The following is a 25,918-nucleotide window of genomic DNA, read 5'->3' as shown; positions in this document are numbered from 1 at the left end:
TTGAAAAAAAAAAAAAAAAACAAAAAAAAAAAACTTCAACTACTTCAAAGAGTTCTCATCAAAATATCCTCCACGTGCAGCAATGACAGCTTTGCAGATCCTTGGCATTCTAGCTGTCAGTTTGTCCAGATACTCAGGTGACATTTCACCCCACGCTTCCTGTAGCACTTGCCATAGATGTGGCTGTCTTGTCGGGCACTTCTCACACACCTTACAGTCTAGCTGATCCCACAAAAGCTCAATGGGGTTAAGATCCATAACACTCTTTTCCAATTATCTGTTGTCCAATGTCTGTTTCTTTGCCAACTCTAACCTTTTCTTTTTGTTTTTCTGTTTAAAAAGTGTCTTTTCTTTGCAATTCTTCCCATAAGGCCTGCACCCCTGAGTCTTCTCTTTACTGTTGTACATGAAACTGGTGTTGAGCAGGTAGAATTCAATGAAGCTGTCAGCTGAGGACATGTGAAGCGTCTATTTCTCAAACTAGAGACTCTGATGTACTTATCCTCTTGTTTAGTTGTTCATCTGGCCTTCCACATCTCTTTCTGTCCTTGTTAGAGCCAGTTGTCCTTTGTCATTCAAGACTGTATTGTACACCTTTGTATGAAATCATATACAAGGCATTGTATAGCCTTCATTCCTCAAAACATTGACTGACTGATGAGTTTCTAGAGAAAGTTTTTTGACCTAATATTGACCTTAACACATGCCAGTCTATTGCATACTGTGGCAACTCAAACACAAAGACAATGTTAAGCTTCATTTAACGAACCAAATAGCTTTCAACTGTGTTTGATATAATGGCAAGTGATTTTCTAATACCAAATTAGCAATTTTGCATGATTACTCAAGGATAAGGTGTTGGAGTGATGGCTGCTGGAAATGGGGTCTGTCTAGATTTGATTAAAAATAACTTTTTTCAAATAGTGATGGTGCTGTTTTTTTACATCAGTAATGTCCTGACTATTCTTTGTGATCAGTTGAATGCCACTTTGTTGAATTAAAGTACCAATTTCCTTCCGAAACAGCTAAATCTGTACATTATTCCAAACTTCTGGCTGCCTATACATGATACTATGTGTAAGGGCGACAAATACACCTGTTTGAAGGTGATTGAGTACCTATGCATGTACAAAATGCCAGGCCAACCGTGGTCCGACTGGCAGTGTTTCATGCACCACTTTTCAGCAGCGGCGCTCCGCCAAGAGCCAAGTTGTGAGCTGATGAGATAAAAAGAGCACATGCTGCAAAATAACACAAGAACAACAAGAACCAACAAGGGCTGTGATTTAATCACGCTGTTCGTGCACAGCTCTGTTCTGAGGACACGTGAGGTGGTTCTGTCTGTGCTTGCTCCACAAATTTAATCTCATGCACAGAGTGACAGATGTGAGCTATTTGAAATAATAGCACATGCTGTAATGAATATACTGAAGTATTAGCTACTTTTTTAGAAGTTACAGTGTTCTGGATTCTTTATGCTTTAGGGAGTGTTCACACTTGGCAGGTTTGGTTCGATTAAAATGAACTCTGGTGCGATTACTCTGTTAGCGCGGTTCATTTGAACAAGTGTGAATGCTGTGACCCGAACCTTGGTGCGCTTCCAAACGAACTCTGGTGCGGTTCGATTGATATATGAACGCAACATGGACCAAAGACGTCTAAACGGACCAAAAACAGTAAGTAATTTGCCTAATACTGACCTCAAGCATACCTGGTTCCTCTCATCATAGGGAGCTATGTTGCCCATTACAGACCGGTACAGGTGTCGGAACCGCCATCAGCCGTCCTTGCAGCATATCTTCGTTTGTGTGTGCAACAGAGGAATTCCTGGTGCAGTTTTGACTCCTTTACACATTTTATTAGCTCTTCGTTTGTTCTCAGCTGGTAAAAATACCATCATATATACATATATATATATATATATATATATATATAACGAGCGCATTTCGCCCAGCAGCCAGCATTGTTTTGGATGTTTGGCAAATTCAGTCAAAAAATAAACATCATAAAAGCTGTCCAATCAGGTTGTGACTTTTTCATGATGCCTTTGGTTTTGTATCGTTAGGTTCGGTGTTAAAAATGCCAGTGTGAACGCTAAGCGAACCAGGACTAAATGTATCATTTTCTTTTTTGGTCCAGACCAAGAGGACCAAGAGAACCGAACTACAAGTGTGAACACACCCATAGAGACTTATTTGTTTCCCGTGATGGTTCCTCTGTATGGATGTTCACCCGTTCATTCGCTTCATTGTCTGTGCAGATGTAAGTTGTAATATTACATACAGTATATGCTGTGGATAAAGTGATTTATCTCATGAATAGAGGCTGGTTTGAGTGAGGTAATTAACCCATTTTAAAGCGGTACATTTTGCTGGTATTCGGCTGGTACACAGTATGCTTTATGCAGTCCACACTATGCGGAAGCCTACGTGCTCTATATTATTTTAACAGCAGAATAAGAATATGAACTTTGCAATATGTGACACATAGGCTATTTCACGAATATAGCAGTTTTTTTTTTTCCTTCTTGACATTTTAATTAGGCTACTTAACCCGGACAATCATTAATGTCGAGACCTGCATGATACAGCGCTCTAGATTTACTTTAACTGGTCATTACATGTTACTATACAAATCTAAAACAACCCTATGACACCATGTTTTTATGGACAGAAGCAGAGATGACAGCATTTCAACATATTTACCAAATTATGTGAATATGTACATATGTGTATAACTATTTTATTTATTTTTATTATTATCTATGTCTATGGCTGTTTTTGTATAGGTTTTAAATTGTTGTACACTGGAAGCGCCTGTCACCAAGACAAATTCCTTGTATGCGAAAGCATACTTGGCAATAAAGCTGATTCTGATTCTGATATTTGGAATAAGGAGCTCATTCAGATGTTTTTGTTAATGAAACTTCACACTAAATTTCATGTAGTTTTTAAACAGATCGTTTAGCAATGCTATGAAAAAGTTTATTATTAGTTATTATTATAAAATGTATATATTTCTGTAATTTCTTAACACAAAATTCATATGACAACCTGTAGCTACCTGTAATGTAATAAATAATAACTATATAAATAACATAAATAAAATGGGAAGACTAAAGCGTTTACATGACATTTTAAAAAGACAAATTAATGTTTTAGTCCAACTGAAATCGAACATTTAAAGTGCATGTTAACGTACTGACTGACCCTGGGCCAGCGGGCCATCCTAAATGTTGAGACCTGCAAATCAATATTGGTGATGACGGCAAATGTGGCTTTAAGAACATTAGGTTTAGTAGTCTGAGAAACCCTGAGGTTCCCTCCTTCTCTCTGGCTCTCTGATGTGTGGCCATAAGAGAAAAGCAAGTGGTTGGAAATGAAAGTCCTGTTGAACACAAAGCACCAGCAACACACAAAAACGATCATATCACATGAAACACAGACACTCTCCCAACACATACAGCCCAACCCTGTTGAAATCCATTTTAATACAGGATGCCTATGGACAGTGAGCACTTTGTTTCCCAGGCACGGTTTAAAATTCCAGAAAGGTCAGACACCAAACACTTCCCTTATGTGCACTTTGGCAGAGTTAGTTGTGCTCGTATGTACTATGCAGTGTGGCCATTAAATAATTTAAAAAAAAAGAAGACATGACAGGAACACTGCATCTGATCTAATTAAAAAAATATCTCATGTTAAAATAGTTTAAAAATTAAAATTATGTCAAGTGAATATCGAGTTTATTCTTCAAACAAAGCTATTGTATAGCTTCAGAAAACTTAGAATATAACTCAACAGACTTATAGACTGGTGACTTCACGAAACCTGTCCAGAAAATGTCCAAAATTAATAGAAACAAATAAGAAATTATATTACGCTTAAAGAAAATGGAGACTATTTTAATGTCATTAAGATTTTTTACATTGTGACCACTTCATTATTGTGACATTATTTTCATGAGTTACGCACATTTCACCCCACAATTTATTACCACAATGTAATGGGGGGGTCATTACAATACTCATTACCACAGCATAAAAAATTGTATTTACATTGTAAGGTATTTATACATCATAGTAGTACTCATTTACTCTGCCTTTCATTTTCGCAGATTTTAATAAAAATATGCCAGAGTTATTTTCATGATCTGCTTCCATATTATTTGAACTTTAATAAAGCTATAACTCATTAAATATAACTGCATTTAAGATGTAACACCGGGGTGTTTCCTTTAAAGGGCTCCGGCTCTGCTTATTCCACAACGAAAGTACTTCTGTATTTACTTATTTTGTATTTTGCGATCTACATCATCTGAATATATATAATCTCAATTAATTACATACATCATTATTTGCTGAGAAAGGCTCCCAAAATAAGATTATTCATATAATGTATAATACTTCAAATATTTATAAATATAATATATAGTTATATTTATAAATATATATATAATAAATATATAACATGGATTTAAATTCAGTTTGAAATAAATTGCATTATTCTGCAGCATGAATAAAGCATTGATTAGACCAGTGGTTCCTAAAGTGTGAGGGCACTGCAGGGAAGGCGCAGGGAGACGGTGGGATTGAAGAAGTCCATAAAAAAACTTGCTATATTATTATAATTATTATTAAGCGTAAACTTTTGAAGCATGCTTCAAATCCATATGAGTGTCAACTGTGCAATTGATTGATATATTTCAACTGGACTGTTGTGTCTGTAGAGGACAGTGACTCTCAGTGAAGAGAGATGGCTGCAATGCCAGTTTGTTTTCTTGTTTTACATTTTAAACTATTAAATCCACTGTTAAATCCTCTGCTTTGGGGGCCTGGGTAACTCAGCGAGTATTGACGCTGACTACCACCCCTGGAGTCACGAGTTCGAATCTAGGGCGTGCTGAGTGACTCCAGCCAGGTCTCCTAAGCAACCAAATTGGCCCGGTTGCTAGGGAGGGTAGAGTAACATTGGGTTAACCTCCTCGTGGTCGCTATAATGTGTGGTTCTCGCTCTCGGTGGGGCGCGTGGCGAGTTGTGTGTGGATGCTGCGAAGAATAGCGTGGGCCTCTACACGCGCTACTTCTCCACAGTAATGCGCTCAACAAGCCAATAATATGTGCGGACTGACTGTCTCAGAAGCGGAGGCAACTGAGATTCGTTCTCCGCTACCCGGATTGAGGCGAGTCACTACGCCACCACGAGGACTTAGAGCACATTGGGAACTGGGCATTACAAATTGGGGAGAATGGGGAGGGAAAAAAAATCCTCTGCTTTTGTGAGAAAATTGTTTTTCCTGCATTTAAATTTTTTTTGGCAGCCGACGAATATAAGCACTAACTGTGCTTCTCATCTAGAACATGGATGAGCATAGGTTAAAATGGTTTCATGTGAGTGTTGTGCGATCCACCGAGACTCACATGTGAGACGTGCTCTGCTCTATTCAACTGTATCTCTGGAGCATGCAGGTGCAGGTGCGTGCGCGTTAACAAGGCTACCCTCGATATGTAAGCTCCAGTGACAGGATAGCGCAGAGCGGGTCCCATGCGCGATTAAACTGGGTTTCTCTTAATTTCGTGGCGCAGATGACTAAACTTAAGCAACCCATTTGAATTCTTCAGGAGAATTTTCTATTTTAAAGCGCTATGGAGCAATTCAACCATTTCAAACAGCTACAGCACTGACATTCTAAACAGCTCTGACAAAGGAAAGGGAAAACACCTGCCCTTCACCAGTATCAATTATAAGACTTTCACATCTACACATCAACAACACCCTTACTAGCATTTATCACAGTAAACTATTACAGAATTTTTCATTACAACTGTGGAAGTCAAACAATATCTGTTTTGGAGTAGGAAACAAACATTTCCTCTACAGAAGCACAGTTCCCAAATCAGTAAAGTGGTTTACTCATGCATTTGTTGACGTATATAACAGGCTCATTGCTGTTTACCTGGCAGAACAAGCATTTGGTCTGTCAGAGGGGAACAAAAACTGTAGTTTGTTTGCTGTGTTTTTTGCGGTGACAATGAACTAGTAGCTGTTGTTAGCCAGGAGATTGATCTGCACTTTTAAAATTAAAGTAAATCTTTGTCTATTAGTGAGCTTTTTAGGGCAATCCCGCTTCAGTTGCAGGCTTTTGACACTTTTTGACTTTGAGTTGCTAATTTGTGGGCTAGACTCAGCTGTACAGCAATTAGTACTTAAGTAGTGAGAGAAATGTAGCGGCAGCGGCAGCCCTTGTGTGCAGCCCTATCTCTTGTAAAGACCTGCGAGTCAACCCGCGCAAGGACACTGACAAGAAGCCAGCCACTATGCTAAGTTTTGCCCCCTTCTCACTTTTTCCTCATAGTTATTCTTTATTCTACTCATAATGTGTTTTCAGTACATTCCTGTTGTCTCAAATAGGCAAATGTCTACATGCACACGCTGTAGACTACGCACTCCAGAGCACCTTAGGACACTTAGCACTGCTTCTCCACAGCCCCTCTTTTCTGTTGGACTGTGGAACTGCCAATCAGCTGTCAACAAATCAGACTTCATTTCGGCCTTTGCCAGTCAGTCAAAACTCAATGTTTTGGCTCTGACTGAAACATGGATGTGCAGAGATAACACTGCAACTCCCTCAGCTCTCTCTACAGACTTCACTTTCACCCACACCCCTTGTCTGACTGGGTGGGGTAGGGGAACTGGTTCGCTCATTTCAAACTCATGGAAATTCACTCCACTCTCTTCTCTCTGCAATAACACAACTTCTGAATATCATGCCACTAATCCTGCTAAAATCCACTTTTTGTTCTTCTATCGCACCCCAAGTCAACTAGCCAACTTTGTTGAAGAGCTAGTTGTATTGCTGTCTTCATTCCCTGAGGATGGCACTCCACTGGTGGTCCTATATATAACTGTATCTCAAATAATCCTCTTGTTACCCCTTTACATATCTCTGACCATTTCTTCAAGGATCAGTGCTTGGACCCATCCTCTTCTCGATGTATGTACACAAAATCACTCGGACCGATCATTGAGGCACATGGCTTTTCCTACCACTCAGGGCTCCAGAGTGCGACAAAAATAATTGATTGCGACTATCATTTAAAATCTAGTAACTAGGGATGTGCGCTACGACTAATTTGACAGTCGTTTAAAAGGAAGTCTTGTAACCGACTAGTCTAAAGAGAAACCAACCTTAAGAAAAAAAAAAAAATTTAATACTTTAAATAAAATACTTAATCTATTCCAAATCCGATGCTAAATTCCACTGAAAAGGGGCATTTATCTGCGACATGCTCGCCTTGCATTATGATCATTGTACATTAAATATAGAACATGACATGCATTCACTGAATCAACATTAGCGAATATTTAATAGACATATTTATTGAAAATAATTGAATGAATAGTGCAGGATCAATGGAACAACCATTAAAAGCCTGTTCTAAACGGAAATCACTAAGTAAAAGTTACTTAACCCATTAAAACAGTCAGGACGTTGAAAATAATTAACAAGTAAGCCAAATCTACGAGAGAGACAAAAAATGTGCTGAAAAGTTGTGCGTATTTCACGATGTGCAGTCGTGCATTAGTCATTGATCTAATATGACAGCTGTTCGGTAAAGAACGTCAACCAATAACAGTTGCGATGTTAAAAAAAATAAATTAAAAAAAAGTAGCTATAGGATAGGAAAAAATAGGCCTGTGATGTAGCCTACAATAAACCTAATGTATTCTAAACATGACGTGCACACAGAATCAAAGATAGTTTAACCCATTAAGCAGTCGGCACCTCGTTGAAAATAGCCTTCTTAATCAGCAGATTAAAAAAACTGCATACCTAGTCTAAAACAGTTATTTTCTAGGCTACTAACTCAAAAGCATAATTTTTTGATGAGTAAAATTAACACGTCGACATGGTCCGGTGAAAGACGGGACTTATTTCACCTAAGGTGGCTGTCCTGCGCTTGAAAAAGCCTGCTCAGCGGAAAATGCACAGATGTAAAGAAGACTCAAATGTGAAAACATCCAATAGGGAATTTCAAACATTTAGAAAGCCAATTCCCGCACCACCAAAGTGATTTCATAACTACTTTGCTGAGTTTGCTCGTCTAGTGAGAGGATATTTTCATGCACACGCCGCGAGTGTGAGAGGGAAGAAGCACGCGCAGCCTGAGATGAAATTAAACTCTGTATCTGCTCCAGATATCCTCTTTTTTAAATAATATTTGTATTATTCATTCTATTTAAAATATGTAACTTTAATGTGACAGTAATTTAAGTGCAGCCTCTGTAAAAATATAAAGCCAAACGGGGAAATATTAACCGACTAGTAATTCCAGTGTCGACTAGCAGCATCCGAACCGCTTAGCCGACTAGTCTCGCACATCCCTACTAGTCACCACTGGCGACAGTCGGGTTCTGTGCGTTCATGTGCGGTTTCGTCAGATATAATCTTGTGAGTTATTGAATACATCTTTAGAGCGCACACCAGTGTGTCTTGTGCCACTTTTCACCCGTTCTGTTGTGATAACGAGCTCGCTGCACGCAACAACAAACCCAGCACGAGAGATTCGAACAAATGACTCTTCTGAACCGGGTCCTTTTCATGAATCACCTGAAAAGAACTGAGAGTTTGAACACAGGAGCTCAGGTTAGCAGTTTGAATCAGAGTCACTTTCTCAGCGAATCAGCCGTCAGTGAGCTCACAACTAGGAGTGTAGACATTTCAAAATAAGAGTTCCATGTGTATTTCGGGCTTTTTTATAATTAAAAGTCACATATTTTATACCAGTTTTTTTCTTCTTCTGGTAATTATTGATTGGGATTGGAGTAGCACAATAAACTGCATCTGGGATTTCATTCTGGGCCATCTGGTAACAGTAAAAGACAAAGGCAATAGACCTTATTCACGCTATCACCATCTTTGGTTTTTTATAGGAATGACAACGAGGCTCTGAGGGATAGACTTACAGTCTCTTCAATGGCACGAATGGTGTAAAGCTGTGTAAAGCTCCTAGACCACATCTGATTTCCCACAACTCATGTTGTCTGGAGTTCTTTGTATACAGAATGTTCTTGGACAGATATTTCATCAATGTTTTGTCTGCGGAATGATCCAAAAACACTTTAAACTGCAGTACAGCCCATTGAAGAGATGGTAAGTCTATCCCTCACAGCCTCGTTGTCATTCCCATTAAAAATCAAAGATGGCGCTAGCGTGAATAAGGTCTTGGTCTTGTTGTAAAACAATATATCTATCTATCTATCTATATATATACACATACACACAATGGCTCCTACGTCATTTTTTTTTAGTCTGGAGCCCTGCCACTGCTACACAGATGATACGGCGCTCTACCTATCATTCCAGCCTGATGACCCTACTGTCTCAGCTTGTATCTCTGATTGCTTCTCGGACATTTCAGCCTGGATGAAGGAACGACACCTTCAGCTCAACCTTGCCAAGACAGAACTCCTTGTGATCCCAGCCAACACATCTGTTGACCCCAACCTCACTATTCATCTTGGTTCAACTACACTAACACCAACCAGAACAGCCCGGAACCTGGGAGAGTTGGAAGATGACCAGCTTAATTTCACTGCACACATCTCATCAACCGCCCAGTCTTGCAGATTCGCGCTTTACAACATCAGGAAAAATCAGACCTTTCCTGTATGAATATGCTACACAGCTCCTGGTCCAAGCTCTGGTCATTTCGAGACTGGACTACTGCAATGCTCTGTTGGCTGGCCTTCCAGCTAACACAATTAAGCCACTGCAGATGGTCCAGAATGCAGCAACACGTCTGGGTTTCAATCAGCCAAAAAGGGCTCACGTCACCCCACTCTTGATTTCACTCCACTGATTTCATTCAGCTGCCCGCATGGAACAGCCAATGGAACCGCACCCTCTTCAATTAACTTCTTCAGGTCTATGCTCCAACTCACTCTCTGCGGTCTATGAACGAGCGATGCCTGGTGGTCCATTCACAAAGAGGCTCAAAGTCTACTTCACGATCGTTCACTTTCTGTGCTCCTCTGTGGTGGAATGAACTTCCAACCTACACACAATCTGCTGTTACCTTCTCAACATTCAAGAACCAACTGAAAACACATCTGTACCGCGAGCACTTAGCCAACCCACACCAATTGCATTTACTACTGCACTTAACCTGCGCTTAATGTACAGAAAAAAAAAAAATCCTTGTCTGTCTCTTTCTTCTGTGCTAGCATATTTCCTACTCCAGCCAATGTGAGAAATTGGCAGTCCTATACTGCAAATGTTGTTAAAATTTGTATGACAAATTGCTTGCTATGTGTTTCATTTGTAAGTCGCTTTGGATAAGCGTCTGCTAAATGACTAAATGTAATGTAAATGTAAATATTATAACTAGGCTTATAGAAATAAGGTAAGTTAATTTGACTTCCCACAGCACCTTGAAATTGAAAAACTCTGTTGAATTCAAAGATTTCTAGATGCTCAGATGATCAAATAAATCATATTCATTACACACATGAAATGTAACTACATATCTTAAATATTAATTGCAATTAAGAAAAAAAAATAAACTAAAAAAAAAACGACAAACTGACCATGTACGTCAGCCACCACCGAAGACCATTTTTGACCCAGGAAAAACCCTGGATACATTTTTTTAATGTGCAGCACATTTTTAACTATTTCGAAATTAGTAATTATAATTACATTTAAACAAAATGACATCAACTTTAGTTTTATCTAAAAACTAAAGGGGGGATGGCCTGAAAAATTTTCTATTAGTAAAGGGGGGCTTGACTGAAAAAGTTTGGGAACCACTGGATTAGACAATAAAAAGTGGCTTAAGAACTCAATATATGTTTGTTTTATTCTAATATCATTGAACAAGCCAACAGTTGACCGCAATCTGTTTTGCATTGAGTTCGTCAATGTGTCCAGTTCTCACAGTACATTTTATTGCGTTCCGTCAGCGCTATTTTTAATTGCTGCTGTATGTACGTGCGTGCCTCAGACGGACATGTTTGGAGCATCTCACTAGTATTCACATTTTTAGAATGCCATGTCAAGCTAAAAGTAGTTGAAAATTAGAAAATCAGATCTCAAGATTCCTGTATTCTGTTGTGCTTCGCCCATCTGCTGTGCTTCCTCTTAAAGCCCCGTTCACACCGCAAACGACATTGCCGCTTGGTGTCGCTAGACTCTGCGATCTGTGTTGCTGGTGGGCATTCCTACTGCTGTCGCTTTAATGTTATTGGTGGACAGCATGTCTGGCCATAGCAGCTTTGGAAATTCTGATTATAGTTTATACTGCCAGTAAAACCAAGATGTCATTCTAATTTGACGAGGAATCAGTTTTATTGATTCTAAAAATTAACATTTTGCATGAGAGTGTTTTTACATAAACTACAGCAGTGCTCAATGCATCATATCATTAACTAGATGAACGCTCTATCAATTTATGAATCAAACTCACTCTGAATGTCGACACGGCTTTCCACGCATTATTTTTACTAGGCTATATCCATGTATGTGGTAATAGACAAATGATAGAACAGAGAAATCGCTCACAGAAACTTTTAACTTCTCCATCCTGCCTGCACTCAACTCCAGTATCTCACACTCACTGCCTGGAAACAGGTGACGTGAGCTCCTCTGTCTTCACTCTCATTGGCAGTCACTTGCGAATGTCGCTCGTCATTTGCATAAAGTTGACATTTTCTTAATTTTGTCTTGTCGCTTGCTAGTCACTGCAGCTTGTGTCGCTCCAAGTCGCTCTGCTCTCATTGAAAATTAATAGGACTGTGTCGCGCGGTGTCAATAGGGCTTAAAGCCCCATACACATTGTCAGCGATTTTGTCTCTGGATGCGACAGATGACCATTAAGAGCTGGCGACTTCCGGTGACACGAGAGACAGCAACTATTGGCAATAGGACGTGGGCGTGTCAAAAGACACGACAAAGTTGAGAAAAGTTCAACTTGATGCAAATGCAGAGCGATATCCTGCAGCGACAGCCAATGAGAAAAGACAGTGAAACTCACGTCATCCAACTCCTGTGAGATAATGGAGCCGAGTGCAGGAAAGACGGAGGAGTTGTTGTTGTCATCGATTTCACTGTTCTATATCATGTTTCTGTAACAACTTACATGGATATAATAAAACGATGTGTGGAAAACCATGTCAGAAATTGTCAACATTCTGAGCGAGTTTAATTGATACATTGAAAGATCGATCTTTGTGTTGATATAATGCATTGAGTATTGTTGCAGTTTATAGCACTTTCCTGTCCAGAATGCTCATTTTTTGCGGCAAGTAAACTGATTTCTAATCAAATTGGATAATGTACCAGAAATTGTCGACATATTGAGTGAGTTCAATTCATACATTATAGAGGCCCTATTATGCTTTTTTTCCTTTAGTGTAATATAGCTGTTTGTGCATGTAACAGGTCTGCAAAGTTACAAAGCACAAAGTCCACACAAAAGGGAGTTATTCTCTCCCACAGACAACACTGCTCAAGAACTACAAGAAATGGCTGGATTGTAGTCCAGCCATTTCCTCCGTAAAGTATCTATGTCACTATGTAACACATTTGCATAATGCCCACCTAAGGGCTGCCAGGAAGGTTAGTGTTGTGTAGTGTCGCCATGTTTAAAAGATGCTGTTTTCTTCATTGCAACAGCAAAACCTCTTTGTTTTGACTTCCAAAGGCAGACAAATTGAAGAATCAGTGGTTAAAATGTATTTTAATTATTTAGCAGTACAACCATAACCAATGCTGGATTTTCAAGATGGTTACTCCTGAAAGATGGTGCAGTTCCCACTTTGTTGGAACAATCTGGTGCTTCAGGATCACAACCTGTAAGTATGCTTGATTATTTGTGGATTTATCTGCTACCAAGAGCTCAAATGCACATTTTTGTGTTGTAGCTACGGTGCACACCCAGTGCACAGCTGTGGGCCTCTGCTAACCTGCTAGCTAATGTTATTGTATTGAAATAGTTTTGCTTATCAGCTGCAGGCCACTTTACCAACAATTGTGTAGAATTATGCAGATTGTTTGTCGTTCTTACTATCATGAATAGTGATCAAGTGTGGAGATGGATTTATTTTTACAAACGGTCATTTTACATCTGCAATCCACTGTCATGCTCAGCTAACTTGCTATGTAATGTTATTGTTTTGGTAAGGGTTTACTATTCAGCTGTGGGACGGCTTTTACCTAAACGGAGTAAAAAAATGGTCGATCTCAAGAGTCTTATATAATTACAAGCTGCAATGTTACGGCCACAATCCACGGTAGTTCATGGCTAACTTGCTGACTAACCAGGAGTAAGCCTCTGTTCTCCGTTCATAGCTCGGGCGAAAAAAGTTCAGCTACACCCATTCCAGCAAAACATGACTAACTTAGATGCACTACATGTCTTTTACTTGAAGCTTTGTTAGGTTCACAATAATCAACAGTGTACTTGTAAGAAAGCTACAAAATTAAAACTTACCACTGTGAAACATCCTGCTCAAGTTGTGCTTGCGGAGGTGGTTCGGGTCGATCAGCTTGTTCTTCCAAACTTTCATTATCGGACTCAAACTGGTACGGCAAAAACCGATGCCATTGTTACCATAGTTACAATAGTGTTTACAGCTGTTAAGGAAGCCTGAAACTCAGTTATGGTAAGGGGCATTACATTTCAGACACACGCTCTATGCGGTTGACCAATCACAACAGACTAGGCCAGCTGACCAATCAGCTGGCCTTTAAATCCACTTTAAAAAGACAGGGCCTAAATCAGAGCGTTTGAGCCAAAGGATGAGAATAGGTTTAACAGAAATGTACGGTGTGAGAAAAATAATGTGTTTTTTGAACATTAAAGCATGTAAACCTATTCTAGTAGACCCCAAAAATAAAATCATGAACCTGTAAATTAGCATAATATGGGCTCTTTAATTGATTGTTCATCTTGTTTATGATAGGATGCATTGAGCACAGCTGTGGTTTATTTAAAAGAACTTTCCCCTGCAGAATGTTCATTATTAGAGGCAAAACAAATGATTCCTTGTCAAATAAGTATGATATATTTGTTCTATTGGCAATCTAGCTCATCTGTGAGCAGATTTTCTAAAGCTATGGCCAGTTGTGCAGCCAACCAATAACATCAGAGTGACAGCAGTAGGAACGCCCACTAGCGACAAGAAATACAGTGACTAGCGACAAGAAATACAGTGACTAATGACATCTAGAGACAAAATCACTGACAATGTGAACAGGGCTTAAGTAAGCACTTCTCATTCTGTGGCTGTGCTGCTTGTGAGGTTTGTTGAGGCGTGCTGCCACCTAATGACGAGGCTCATAAAAACAGATGTACGTAAAAAACAGTATACTGTAGAAATACACATTGATTTTCCTTGACAGGTTTTGTGAGAACCACCAAACTATTTTTTTTGGTCCTTTTTGGTTCTTTTTGCAGCAGGACAGCCCCTAGTCACTGTATGTATTTGTTGTATAGAAAAGGGCAGCGTAAACGCTCTTCATAATTTTTCCTTTTATGTTCCATGAAATAAAATTAAAAAAAATCTACGTTTTAGGGCAGGGTGAATGACAGAATTTTATTTGCTGCCATTCCATTAAAGGTGCTGTAAGCGATTTTTTTTTATTTTTCATGTATGCAAAAATTTTTCCTACTCCCTTAAAATATTAATGAAATAAGTGTCCTGAGATATCTCACCAGTCTCTGTGACATCTGTAGTCTGTAAACAGCAAACAAAAATGTGTCCGTGGACACTGACTTTTTCAACTGTCAATCATTTTGCTCGTTCTCATAGTGTTGTATTTGAAGCAGATCACTGAGGCTATGATTCACAATGTTTGTCAGTTGAGGGCGCTATTTTGCCACTGTTGAATTTGACAGCCACAGGAACAAACAATACTGCTCTTATACTTGGTTTTGGTCTCAAAATTATCTTTGGGGAGCGGAGTTTTTGAATGAGGTGGTGTGGCTAATTCAACGGCTCAGTCACATGAAAGCTTCAGAACACTAAAATCGCTTACACCACCCTTAAGCTACTTATGGCAAAAAAACAAACAAACAAAAAAATAATGAAAAATGACATAACAACAAGACCAACCCAGCTTCTTTTAAGTTCAACTGAAGAGAAAAACCCCTTCAATCAAGTGTCATCTTCATTCAGTTGAAACACTCTTCATTTTCTTGCCATCCCATAGTGAAACCTTGGCCAAATGCTAAATCTAAATCTCCCAAACTGGCATCCATGTAGAATACAATGCCTCATCAACCTCTCATTCCTGAGTCAGAGCTCTCCCCAGAGAGAGGACAGATTAGTTTTCCATGACCATGCAATGGCATCTGTGAGGTCATTGTTTCAAGGTGCTCTTTGCATTCATACAGCTGCTGACAAGGCAATAACCACGACTGAGAACTTGCCTATTACAAGCGAGACAAGCCACACATCAGTATTGATCTTATAGCAAAAAACAAGCAATCCAAGTGTAATCCAGTAGCTTTTATTAAAGATTGGGAGTAGTTCACCTGAAAATGAAAATTCAGTCACAATATACTGACTCTCATGTTAATCAAAACAAGTCTGACTGTTTTTTTCTTGTGTAGAACTCAAAAGGATATGTTAAGTAGAATGGTAGCCTCAATTACTATTAACTTTGTTTGGGGGGAAAAAAAAGATGCAGAAAGCCATACAGGTTTAGAACACAGGTTTAGGGACAGAATCTTATTTTTGGGTGAACTATCTGTTGAAAATGTTACATTATGCTTGGAATTTAATTGTTGTTGGTTGCTTATGGTGAGCAGCTGTCATATACATCATGTGTACTTTATGACAGCATATAGAATGAGAGAAGTGCAAGAAGGTGGTCAAAGCCTGACTTGTCAACACATTAAGCCTCCAAACAAGAGCCTTAATCCAATTTAAAAGCTCCAATTTAAAGAGCACTAAACCGGCTTAGTGGTAAAACGGCCTAAACCTCTTGTTACACTTTAATCAAACTGTTACGAACCACATCCAGCCCCTTAACCCCAGTACAAGAACCAAACACCTAGCCTGTATACTTAAGATTTCCACTGGTTGACAGCACAGAATGTTGAATGCAAACTTTGTGTGCAACAATGTCTTTAAAAAATTTCAAACATCTTTCAAGCACATAGAGCATTAATTAATTGAAACAACTCTTATGTTTGAGGTCGCTCAGGAACATTTGTTTGCATTTTTTGCATGCACAGGATGGTAAATCTCTGTGAAGCTGCTCCAGCTATGCAATCTCATCTCTCTGTGTCAACAGCACGAATGGAGTCTGATTCCTTTTGTTTATATTTAGCCACGGCGCGCGAGCAATTGAGCTGAACATTCATCAGATCAATCACGAATCCATAACCCAACATTGACTTTCGCTGACCAAATGCAAGACATCAGGCCTGAACTAGGACATGTACATATAGCATTTGTGCCAGTGAAAAGCCCAAACACCACCAACCTACCATCCTCAACATAAACAGCGCGCGTGCGTGCATGCATATGCATCAACCATTTCATCGTTTGCGTGCTCGCTTTTTGGCTTTGAAATGTCAAAGACCCCAACAAGACATACGAGTTGTGTATTTTCTTTACCTGTTCGTCGAATCTATTAATGATGGCCTGGACCCATTCCACGGGCTTGTGCGCCGCCATGCTCAGGCGGATGCGCGCGCCGCAATGTCTCCTATCAATCACTTTTGCGATCCCGATTCCTGCTCGCGCCTCGCCCCCGATGCACCAAATACCCCCAAAAGCGCTCCGAAAAACAATATAGGAGGAGAACAGAGGAGGAGGTGGAAGGAGGTGGAGGGAGGAGGGGGGTCTGGGTTTAGTTTTTCACTTCAAGCATACTCCACCACGCCGCCATGACACACCACCGGAAGTTTGAATCCTCCTCTCTCTCGAGCCATTCAGGGGTTTTGCGCGTGCGCGGCTAGTGCTGCCGTGCTGAAGATGGTACATTATTACAGAGGTAGATAGCATGCGTGGGCTTCAGTTGAGGGGGTCAAAAGAATAAAAAGATAAATGTGTCATTTTAGGTAATAAGACACAATAACAAAGATCAGTATAGGATGCTATTCCTCTGGTAAATTTGCTGTTATTTGTTCTTATAAATCTAGGGTCAGACAGTAAGAATGCTGTGTAAAATGTTTGTGTACAACGTCTATCTATCTATCATCTATCTTTCCGTTCTCCATCCATCACTCTGTCTGTCTGTCTATCTGTCCGTCCATCCTCCATCCATCACTCTGTCTGTGTATCTGTCCGTCCATCCTCCATCCATCACTCTGTCTATCTGTCCGTCCATCCTCCATCCATCACTCTGTCTGTCTTTCCGTCTGTCTATCTATCTGTCTGTCCTCCATCTCTCTCTCTCTCTCTCTCTCTGTGTGTGTGTGTCTTATCTATCTATCTGTACATCTTGCTGTCTGTCTATCTGTTTGTCCATCCTCCATCCATCACTCTGTCTGTCTTTCCGTCTGTCTATCTATCTGTCCGTCCATCCTCCATCCATCACTCTGTCTGTCTTTCTGTCTGTCTGTCTGTCTATCTATCTGTCTGTCCTCCATCTCTCTCTCTCTCTCTCTCTCTCTGTGTGGATCTATCTATCTGTACATCCTCCATCCATCACTCTGTCTGTCTACCTACCTATCTGTCTGTCCATCCATCCATCTCTGTCTACTATCTATCTTTCCGTCCATCCATCCTCCATCCATCACTCTGTCTGTCTGTCTTTCTGTCTGTCTATCTATCTGTCCGTCCTCCATCTCTCTCTCCCTCTCTCTCTGTGTGTGTGTGTGTGTATCTATCTATCTGTACATCTCGCTGTCTGTCTGTCTGTCTGTCCGTCCATCCTCCATCCATCCATCACTCTGCCTGTCTACCTACCTATCTGTCTGTCCATCCATCCATCTCTCTGTCTACTGTCTATCTTTCCGTCCGTCAGTCCTCCATCCATCTCTGTCTGTCTGTCTATCCGTCTGTCCATCCATCCTCCACCCATCACTCTGTCTGTCTGTCTACCTACCTATCTGTCCATCCATCAATCCATCCATCTCTCTGTCTGTCTGAGACTCAGTAAGTGCAGAACCTGTCTGAACAATATCTGATTAAAAACACAGGAAGCATAATAATTTGTGTGTATTGTTTTCCTTAAAAATCACATTCCAAGACAACAACCCAACTCTTCCATGGATTATATAAAAGGGTTCTGGTGACCATAAATTACAATGAAAAAAAAAATACTCATGAAGTGTTTTATAGATTATTTCAAAAGTATAAAAGTACGGAATCAAATTACCCCTCCTAAAATATTTTTCCTTTTATATTTTAGCATACCAAAATTAGACAGAGATGCTAAAGCTCACAAGGCCATAGTAATTATCTGATGGGAATACTGAGTGGATCTCTACTGCCACCTTCAGGTTTATCTAAAATACAATATCAAATATTGATTTTCAGACAGCAAGTTTATTTTTTAGGATAATATGACAAAGTTGACTTACAGTCGAAATTGGTAGGATTGGATGCTATGTTGACATGCTAAAGTTAGCTAAATACACTACAAATCAATTAATAGAAGTTTTGAAAATGCACTTCCTAAACCTGGAAAAAATCATATACAAACTGTAAAATGGACTAATTAAAACAGCACATATGCACAAACTCCAAACTTTTAATATCTTCCAGTTTGTCCTCCAGTCATGAGTTTGTAATACGGAGCCCTTTAAGTGATAAATCTCTGCTTAAGGTCACTTAAGGGACTCCGTATGATAACCTAAAAAAAAATTAAAATAATCTTTGAATCAGATGTGGTATATCATTAATCATCATGTCATAAACAAACAAGAAAGCATCTTATCTAGTATTACTAAATTGTAGTTTGTGCTTTAAGACAACAACTTTAAGGCTCCTAAGGTTTTAGATTACTAAAGTCGTCATTTTTATTTGTATAGCGCTTTTCACAACACACATCGTTTCAAAGCAGCTTTACAGAAAATCACGCTTTAACAGAAAATGAAACTGTACTATCTATAAAGTCTTAGAGTCATCATTGTGTAGTTTGATTAAATATGATTGTAAATTATGTCTAAAAATAAATAATTAAATAGTTAAATAATAATTATATTAGAACTCCAGTGAGTAAGCCGAAGGCGACTGTGGCAAGGAACACAAAACTCCATAAGATGTTGGTTAATGGAGAAAAATAACCTTGGGGGAAACCAAGCTCACTGTAGTGGCCAGTTCCCCTCTGGCTAAACAACATGAAAATAATGCCAATATTAGTTATTTATGTGCAGTGCAAGTCATGGTTTAAAATTAGTAAACTAAGTGTTAAGGGTCAGTGTTTAAACAAAGATTTTGTATGAACTGTAAGTTAACTGTTAATGACTGAAGTCTTTGAAGTTCATCCTGGATTAGTTGCAGAAGTTCACATAGATGCAGTGTCCTTTGTTAGTTGGCTGATGAAGTCTTTTGTTAGCAATTAATTGACAGTCTATGTATTCCATTTTAAGAGTGTAGTCCATCAATAAACAAAGGTGATGCAGGCAGAGATCAGTGAGGTGCATCGCAGTTCAACCGGCAGGTCATTTCGGTGAGGTCGATCCTAAGTCCAAGGTTCAGGCAGTGGCAATATGAAGTATCCCATGTCTTATGGTTAGAGTTGGCATCAGTTCATCCCCTGAAGTCCATCGTAATAGACTGAAGTGATGTCTGGCTGGCACCGGCTGCATTTAGTCGTCATCACTCAGAGACATGTAGCTTTGTGGATTTTGATATTCTAGGAACTATTAACAGGCCAGAATTTTGCGATCGTAATGAATGTGATTAACGTAGTTAACAAAATTTTAAAATTAATATGAAATTTAACAGGTAGCCATTGTAACGATGATAAAATGGGGCTAATATGATCATTTTTCTTGGTTCTAGTCAGCACTCTGGCTGCTGCATTTTGAACCAATTGAAGTTTATTTATTGAACTTGCTGGACATCCTCCCAGTAATGCATTACAATAATCTAGTCTTGAGGTTATGAACACATTAATTATTGTTTTGGAATCAGCAACAGAGAGCAGGTGTCGTAATTTAGCAACATTTCTGAGGTGGAAGAATGATGTTCTACAAACACTGGAAATTAGATTTTCAAAGGACAGATTGGTATCAAACATAACACCTACGTTTTTTGCTGTAGAAGATGATGTAACAGTACATCCATCGAGAGTCAAATTATATTTTAGCGGCTTATTTTTAGAGGTTTTTAGTCCAATAATTAGTACCTCTGTTTTGTCGGAATTGAGTAGAAGGAAATTTCTGGCCATCCAATCTTTGATTTCATTAAAACACTTTGCTAATTTGGAGAATTGTGAAATTTCATCGGGTTTCGAAGAAATATAAAGTTAGGTATCGTCAGCATAACAGTGGAAATTTATTCCACGATTCCTGATAATATCTCCCAGGGAAGCATTTATAAGGAGAAAAGCAGAGGCCCTAAAACTGATCCCTGTGGCACTCCACATTTAACTTTTGTTTGATTTGACAATTACACAGACAAAGTGGTTGCGGTCTGCTAAATAGGACCGTTAATAATATTAAGAAGAGGTTCTGAGATTATAGGGAATATCTCTTTTAAGAGCTTAGTTGGTATTAGATCTAACATACATGTTATGGCTTTTGATGTTTCATTAAGTTTTGTTAGCTCTTCATGACCTATGACAGCGAAGGATTGAAGTTGCTCGTGAGGAAAATTATGAGACACTGTTTTCTGATGTATTGTGACAGAGGATTGCATAATTCAAATGTTATTTCTGATTATTTCAATTTTATAAGTAAAGAAATTCATGAAGTCACTACTATTGTGCTGCGACAAAATATCTGGTTCAGTCAAGGCTTTATTCCTAACCAGTTTAGCCACAGTACTGAATAACACCTAGGATTGTTGTGGTTATTTTCTATGAGTTTGTTAAAATATGCTGAACTGGCTGCTTTTAGTGTCTGTCTGTAGCTACAGACACTATCTTTCCATGCACCGCAAAATACCTCTAATTTTGTATTCTTCCACTTGCTCTCCATTTTCCAAGCTGCTCTCTTGAGAGCATGAGTGTGATGATTGTACCATGGTGCGAGGCTTTTTTCTTGAATTTTCTTTAATCGAAGGGGGGCAACACTATCGAGTTCTAGAGAAGACTGTGTTTATAATTTCTCTTATTACATCAAGTTCTTCTAGACTTTTTGGCTTACTGAGTATATGAGATAAATCTGGAAGATTATTAGTGAAGCTATCTTTAGTGGTTGAAAGAATAGTTCTGCCTGATCGATAGCATGGTGTAGATTGAGTAACATTAGCTGATCGCAGCATACAAGAAATGAGGTAATGATCTGAGATATCATCACTCTGTGGTACAATTTCTATAGTATTAACATCACTTATATGACAGAATTAAATCTAGCTTATGATTATGGCGATGAGTTGTTCCTGTCACATTTTGTCTGACTCCAAGTGAGTTGAGAATATCAATAAATGCTAATCCCAGTGTGTCATTTTCATTATCTATGTGAATGTTGCAGTCACTAACAATTAAAGCTCTATGCACAGTAACTACTAGATCTGATAGAAAATTAGCAAATTCACCAAGGAAATCAGAATAAGGCCCGGGTGATCTATATACTGTAGCAAGGGCAAAAGACGAAAGATAATTTTTATTTGTATCTGACCGTGTCACATTAAGCATTATTAGTTCAAAAGACTTAAACTTATATCCTGTCCTCCGAGTAACACCAAAAACTTCACTGTACATTGCAGCAACACGTCCTCCTCGACCCTTCAGACAAGGCTCATGTTTATAACAATAACCTGTGGAAGTAGATTAATTTAAACTAATATATTCATCCGGTTTAAGCCAGGTTTCATTTAAACAGAGCACATTCAAACTATGATCTGTACTCATTTCATTTAAAATTAGTGCTTTGGTTGAAAGAGTTCTAATGTTTAGTAGCCCTACCTTTATATGATATTTATCTTACATTTTTGTTGTTTTGTTATTTTCAAGTTTTACCTTAATAAAAAATTTTCTGAATGATTTAGTGAGGGGTTTGTGTTTGGTAGTTAGGGGAACAGACACAGTCTCTATGTGATATCTAGGTGATACAGTCTCTATGTGTTGTAGTTTATGTGACTTGTGTGACGTCTCAAGGCAGCTAGCAGACGTTTGGATTAGCCAGTTTGTCTGCTTCCTGACCTGTGCCCCAGTTAGTCAAATACTATCACTATTAAGACTATGAGACAAATTAATAGAGAGGAGAGTGGCACCTTTCCTGGAGGGATGGAGTCCTTCTTTCTTTAGCAGGTCAGTTCTACCCCAAAAACTCTTCCAATTGTCTATAAATCCAGACACCACTCAGACATCCAGCCATTCAGTGACACTAATCTACTATAAACCTCATCACCACGATGAGCAGGGAGGGGGCCAGAGCATATTACAGTGTCTGGCATTGTTTTTGCAAGTTTACACACCTCTTTAACATTATCTCTAGTGATCTCTGAGTGGCGAATCCGGACATCGTTAGTGCCAACATCAATAACAATTTTAGAAAATCTACATTTAGCATTAGCCAGTACTTGTAAATTTGATCTGATGTCAGACACCCAAGTCCAATTTGGCTATATTTGTGCTGTCTTCAGACCTGTATTAACTATTCCTGGGACTTGCCATGGATCAAAAGCCATTTTTGATGTTTTTCTTGATATCGGGTGTTTTCCCATTCACCGCCATTGTTTCCTCCCGCTGACAGTCACAAATATGGCGTCTGCATAGTAAAAGTGGCGTCAATGAAACAAGTCAATTCACTAAAGGCCTGTAAGTCTGCAGAAGAATATGTGGTATTGATATGTGTTGACACTTTTGTTTTTTTGTTTTACAGTATTAGAGTTACTGAGGTTTAATGTTATTGTGTGTTTGACTTATGGGTATGGGATATTGAAAAATAAATCATACTACAGTGCATGTGACACCATAAAGAGTTCATTTATATTTTGTAAAGAAATTCTTTTTTTTCTTTTTTCTTTTTCTTTTTTTTTTTTTTTTTGTGTGGAAAAAATCAAAGATATAAATATATTCTTGTAATGCCAGTATGTAGTGTTTTAAGGTAATTTTGTTATGATGATAAAGTGTTATTAATGGCTGTAAATGCTGTAAATTAGACATATAAAGTGTTTTTCTTGGTTGTTGTGGATTTTGGAAGACAGATTAATTGCTGTGTCAAGCTGCAAGGTGGAAATGACAACTGTATGAGGAGAATTGTTAAAGTGTTTTCAGTATTGAGAAATGTGAGAAAATTATTGTAAAAAAAACAGCAACATAGAAAAAGTGACACTTCAACTTTAAGTGTAAAAAAAATACAAATGAACCTTTGCATACTCACTGTCCATTTAAATGGACCCTTTTCACATTACTGAGTCTGGAACGCGGAAGTAAACTACAGCAGGGTAAACCTCTATCTGGGAGACCACAGCAAATGTTATTTTTGCTCTAACAGCAAAATAAAAAAATCCACCATTACATTACCATGACTTTCCAAAAGAGACCAAAATAGAGAGCAGTGAAATATGGCAGTAGGTAGACAAAAAGACACAAAATTTACTGTCACTTCCTCAGCAGCTTTATAAGAAACTCCACTGTTGCAGTTTTGACTACTGGTATTTTGTATTATTTATGTATTTATTTAATCAAAGGCAGGTAACACAAATAATAATGTTATTTTTAAATTATTTATATTTTTACATTTACATTAAGTAATTAAACAAATTTAAAATATAAAAAAGTTTGTTACATTTACGCTGCTAAATTAAGACAGAAATGTGTCACCACAGTCCGTAAAATGTTTGCCTGCCTGAAAAGTTTGCCCTTTTTGAAAAAGAAATCTTCCAAACTTCACTGAAATAAAAATAATCCATTGAAATTAAATTGTTCATTTCATCTCATTTTATTCTGTATAGATTCTGTAAAATGTATACGTTTGAAAATTATTGTAAGTTAACACTGGAAGTGTTAAAAGTTTATTTACTACATCCCATTTGATGGGATGTTATGTTGCACAGCATTAAACTTAGTGGTAGTGCATTTTTGCCCTCATCTTAGAATTCTTCACTAAGATAGCGGTCACCTGAGAGAATAGAATTCGGTGTCTGAAGTCTGTGAGATATTTCCCATTGATGCGTATCTAGGAAAGCCATTATAAAATCTGCACATAATTAATCCATATCAGTCTGCTAATGCATAAAAATCATTTGTTGTGTTGACCTGCAAGGTCTTCATTTTCCATCATTTTTGTCTTCAAAGCCTCACTTAGCCTCTTACGCGCTGCAGGATTTTTGGGCTGCCACCTGAAAATGTTCACATTCAAATTTAAAAGCTCCCTGTTCACACATACAGTGGACTAATTTCATAAAATTGCTCTCATTTTACAGATAACCCCTTAATTTTAAGAAATTATTGTAACGTATATGTTTACAATTTTATGATAAACATAATTTTTTTTAAATGTATTATTATTTCTAAATTTTACATTTTAAGTTCTAAGAGTATCTAGTTGTCATTGGAAAACAGAGAATCCCAGGTTTACAATGATGTGTAACATTTAATCTTGAACCTATTTTGCTAGTGATTTGTTTCTCATACTTTTGGCTGCATGTACTTTTTCTACAGAACTTCACATTTTGTTAAAAAAATTTTTGACACGAAATTGGATTATTCATCCAAGCAAGCTCAAAAACAAATAAACAAGTACTTGAGGCTATTTGGGACTTACAGATCAGTGGTCAGCACAGAAAAAAGATGTTTGCATTTTATGTCTTACCGAAAAAAAAATTCACTTTGTGATATTTTTGAAAATAATTTAAACTGTGGTATTATGGCAACAAAATAAACTATACTGTCACCTTCCTGGTTTCATTTGATATATGACTTGTCTATTTAAGTGTTATGTGAAGGACTTTTATATTCATTTTAAATGTAACCTCTAGCCAATTTGTGACATAGGTTTTCAGGCCTTATTTTGTTATTTTGTGTAACTAAATACAAAGGTGATAGGATCCTCTAAAGAGTCAGATTCTAAGCTTCCAAATGATACCACATATGCCTAACTTATGAATCCAGGGACTTCAGTATTTTAAGTGATAAAAAGGCTTGCCATATAGAGCCTCCCCACGAGAGTTTAAGAGGATAGAAACTTGTTAAAAACAAAAAAGCATATAAAAAAGTGAGTGAAAGACCTTGTAAGTCTCCTCAGTGACATGGATCTCAAGAAGGAACAATTGGTCATAGAAGGGAGACTGATCCGTTTGTTACACTTTGCACCAGTGACCATCCTGAAAGGTGTCCAGTCTCCATCACAATATACCCACTATCTCTCACATAGCGTGGGTTGAAGTGCAAAGCAATATCAGCCTCAGAGTTAAAACCAAATTGGAGATTCACAATGAGAGAACATTATTGCATTATATTATTATATACTGATTTATATACATTATTTCATGTTAGTTCATACTGTATTCACTAATGTTTAGATGCACAAAAAAATTGTGATAGTATATGTTGAAATCAACATTAATCTAGACTAATAAGTGCTGTTTATTGTTAGTTCATGTTAACTAATATCCTGTATTTAACTAATGTTAATTAATACAACCTTACTGTAAAGTGTTACCTAAAAAGAAAATGTTTTGCCAATGATCTGTGTGTTCAGCATAGGTGAGTCAGGGACAGGGGCATTTTAACCTTGAATAATAATGTGATAGACCTAGCCACATACATTGTGTAGACAGTGCAGTCCCATTCCTCATATGATCACAAACAGGAATTATATGATGTTCAAAGAGAGACAGGG

At 38.2% G+C, this 25,918-nt stretch overlaps 1 protein-coding gene across 6 annotated transcripts in view; it reads right to left on the bottom strand.

The window, feature by feature from the left end:
- The window catches only part of LOC127430221 (neurofibromin-like), a 174,288-nt gene extending 157,384 nt beyond the window's left edge, over positions 1–16,904 (bottom strand). For all 6 annotated transcript variants that reach the window (XM_051679820.1, XM_051679821.1, XM_051679826.1 and 3 more), the window contains exon 1: positions 16,629–16,904. In XM_051679820.1, the coding sequence (XP_051535780.1) occupies positions 16,629–16,688 (60 nt within the window). In that variant the 5' untranslated portion in view covers positions 16,689–16,904. The remainder of the gene's footprint in view (positions 1–16,628) is intronic.
- Between the last annotated feature and the right edge of the window lie 9,014 nt (positions 16,905–25,918).

Source organism: Myxocyprinus asiaticus, chromosome 39, assembly GCF_019703515.2.
Source record: "Myxocyprinus asiaticus isolate MX2 ecotype Aquarium Trade chromosome 39, UBuf_Myxa_2, whole genome shotgun sequence".
Taxonomy (NCBI): domain Eukaryota; kingdom Metazoa; phylum Chordata; class Actinopteri; order Cypriniformes; family Catostomidae; genus Myxocyprinus; species Myxocyprinus asiaticus.
The sequence above is the reverse complement of the archived record's forward strand: the minus strand, read 5'-3'. Positions and strand labels throughout refer to the sequence as shown.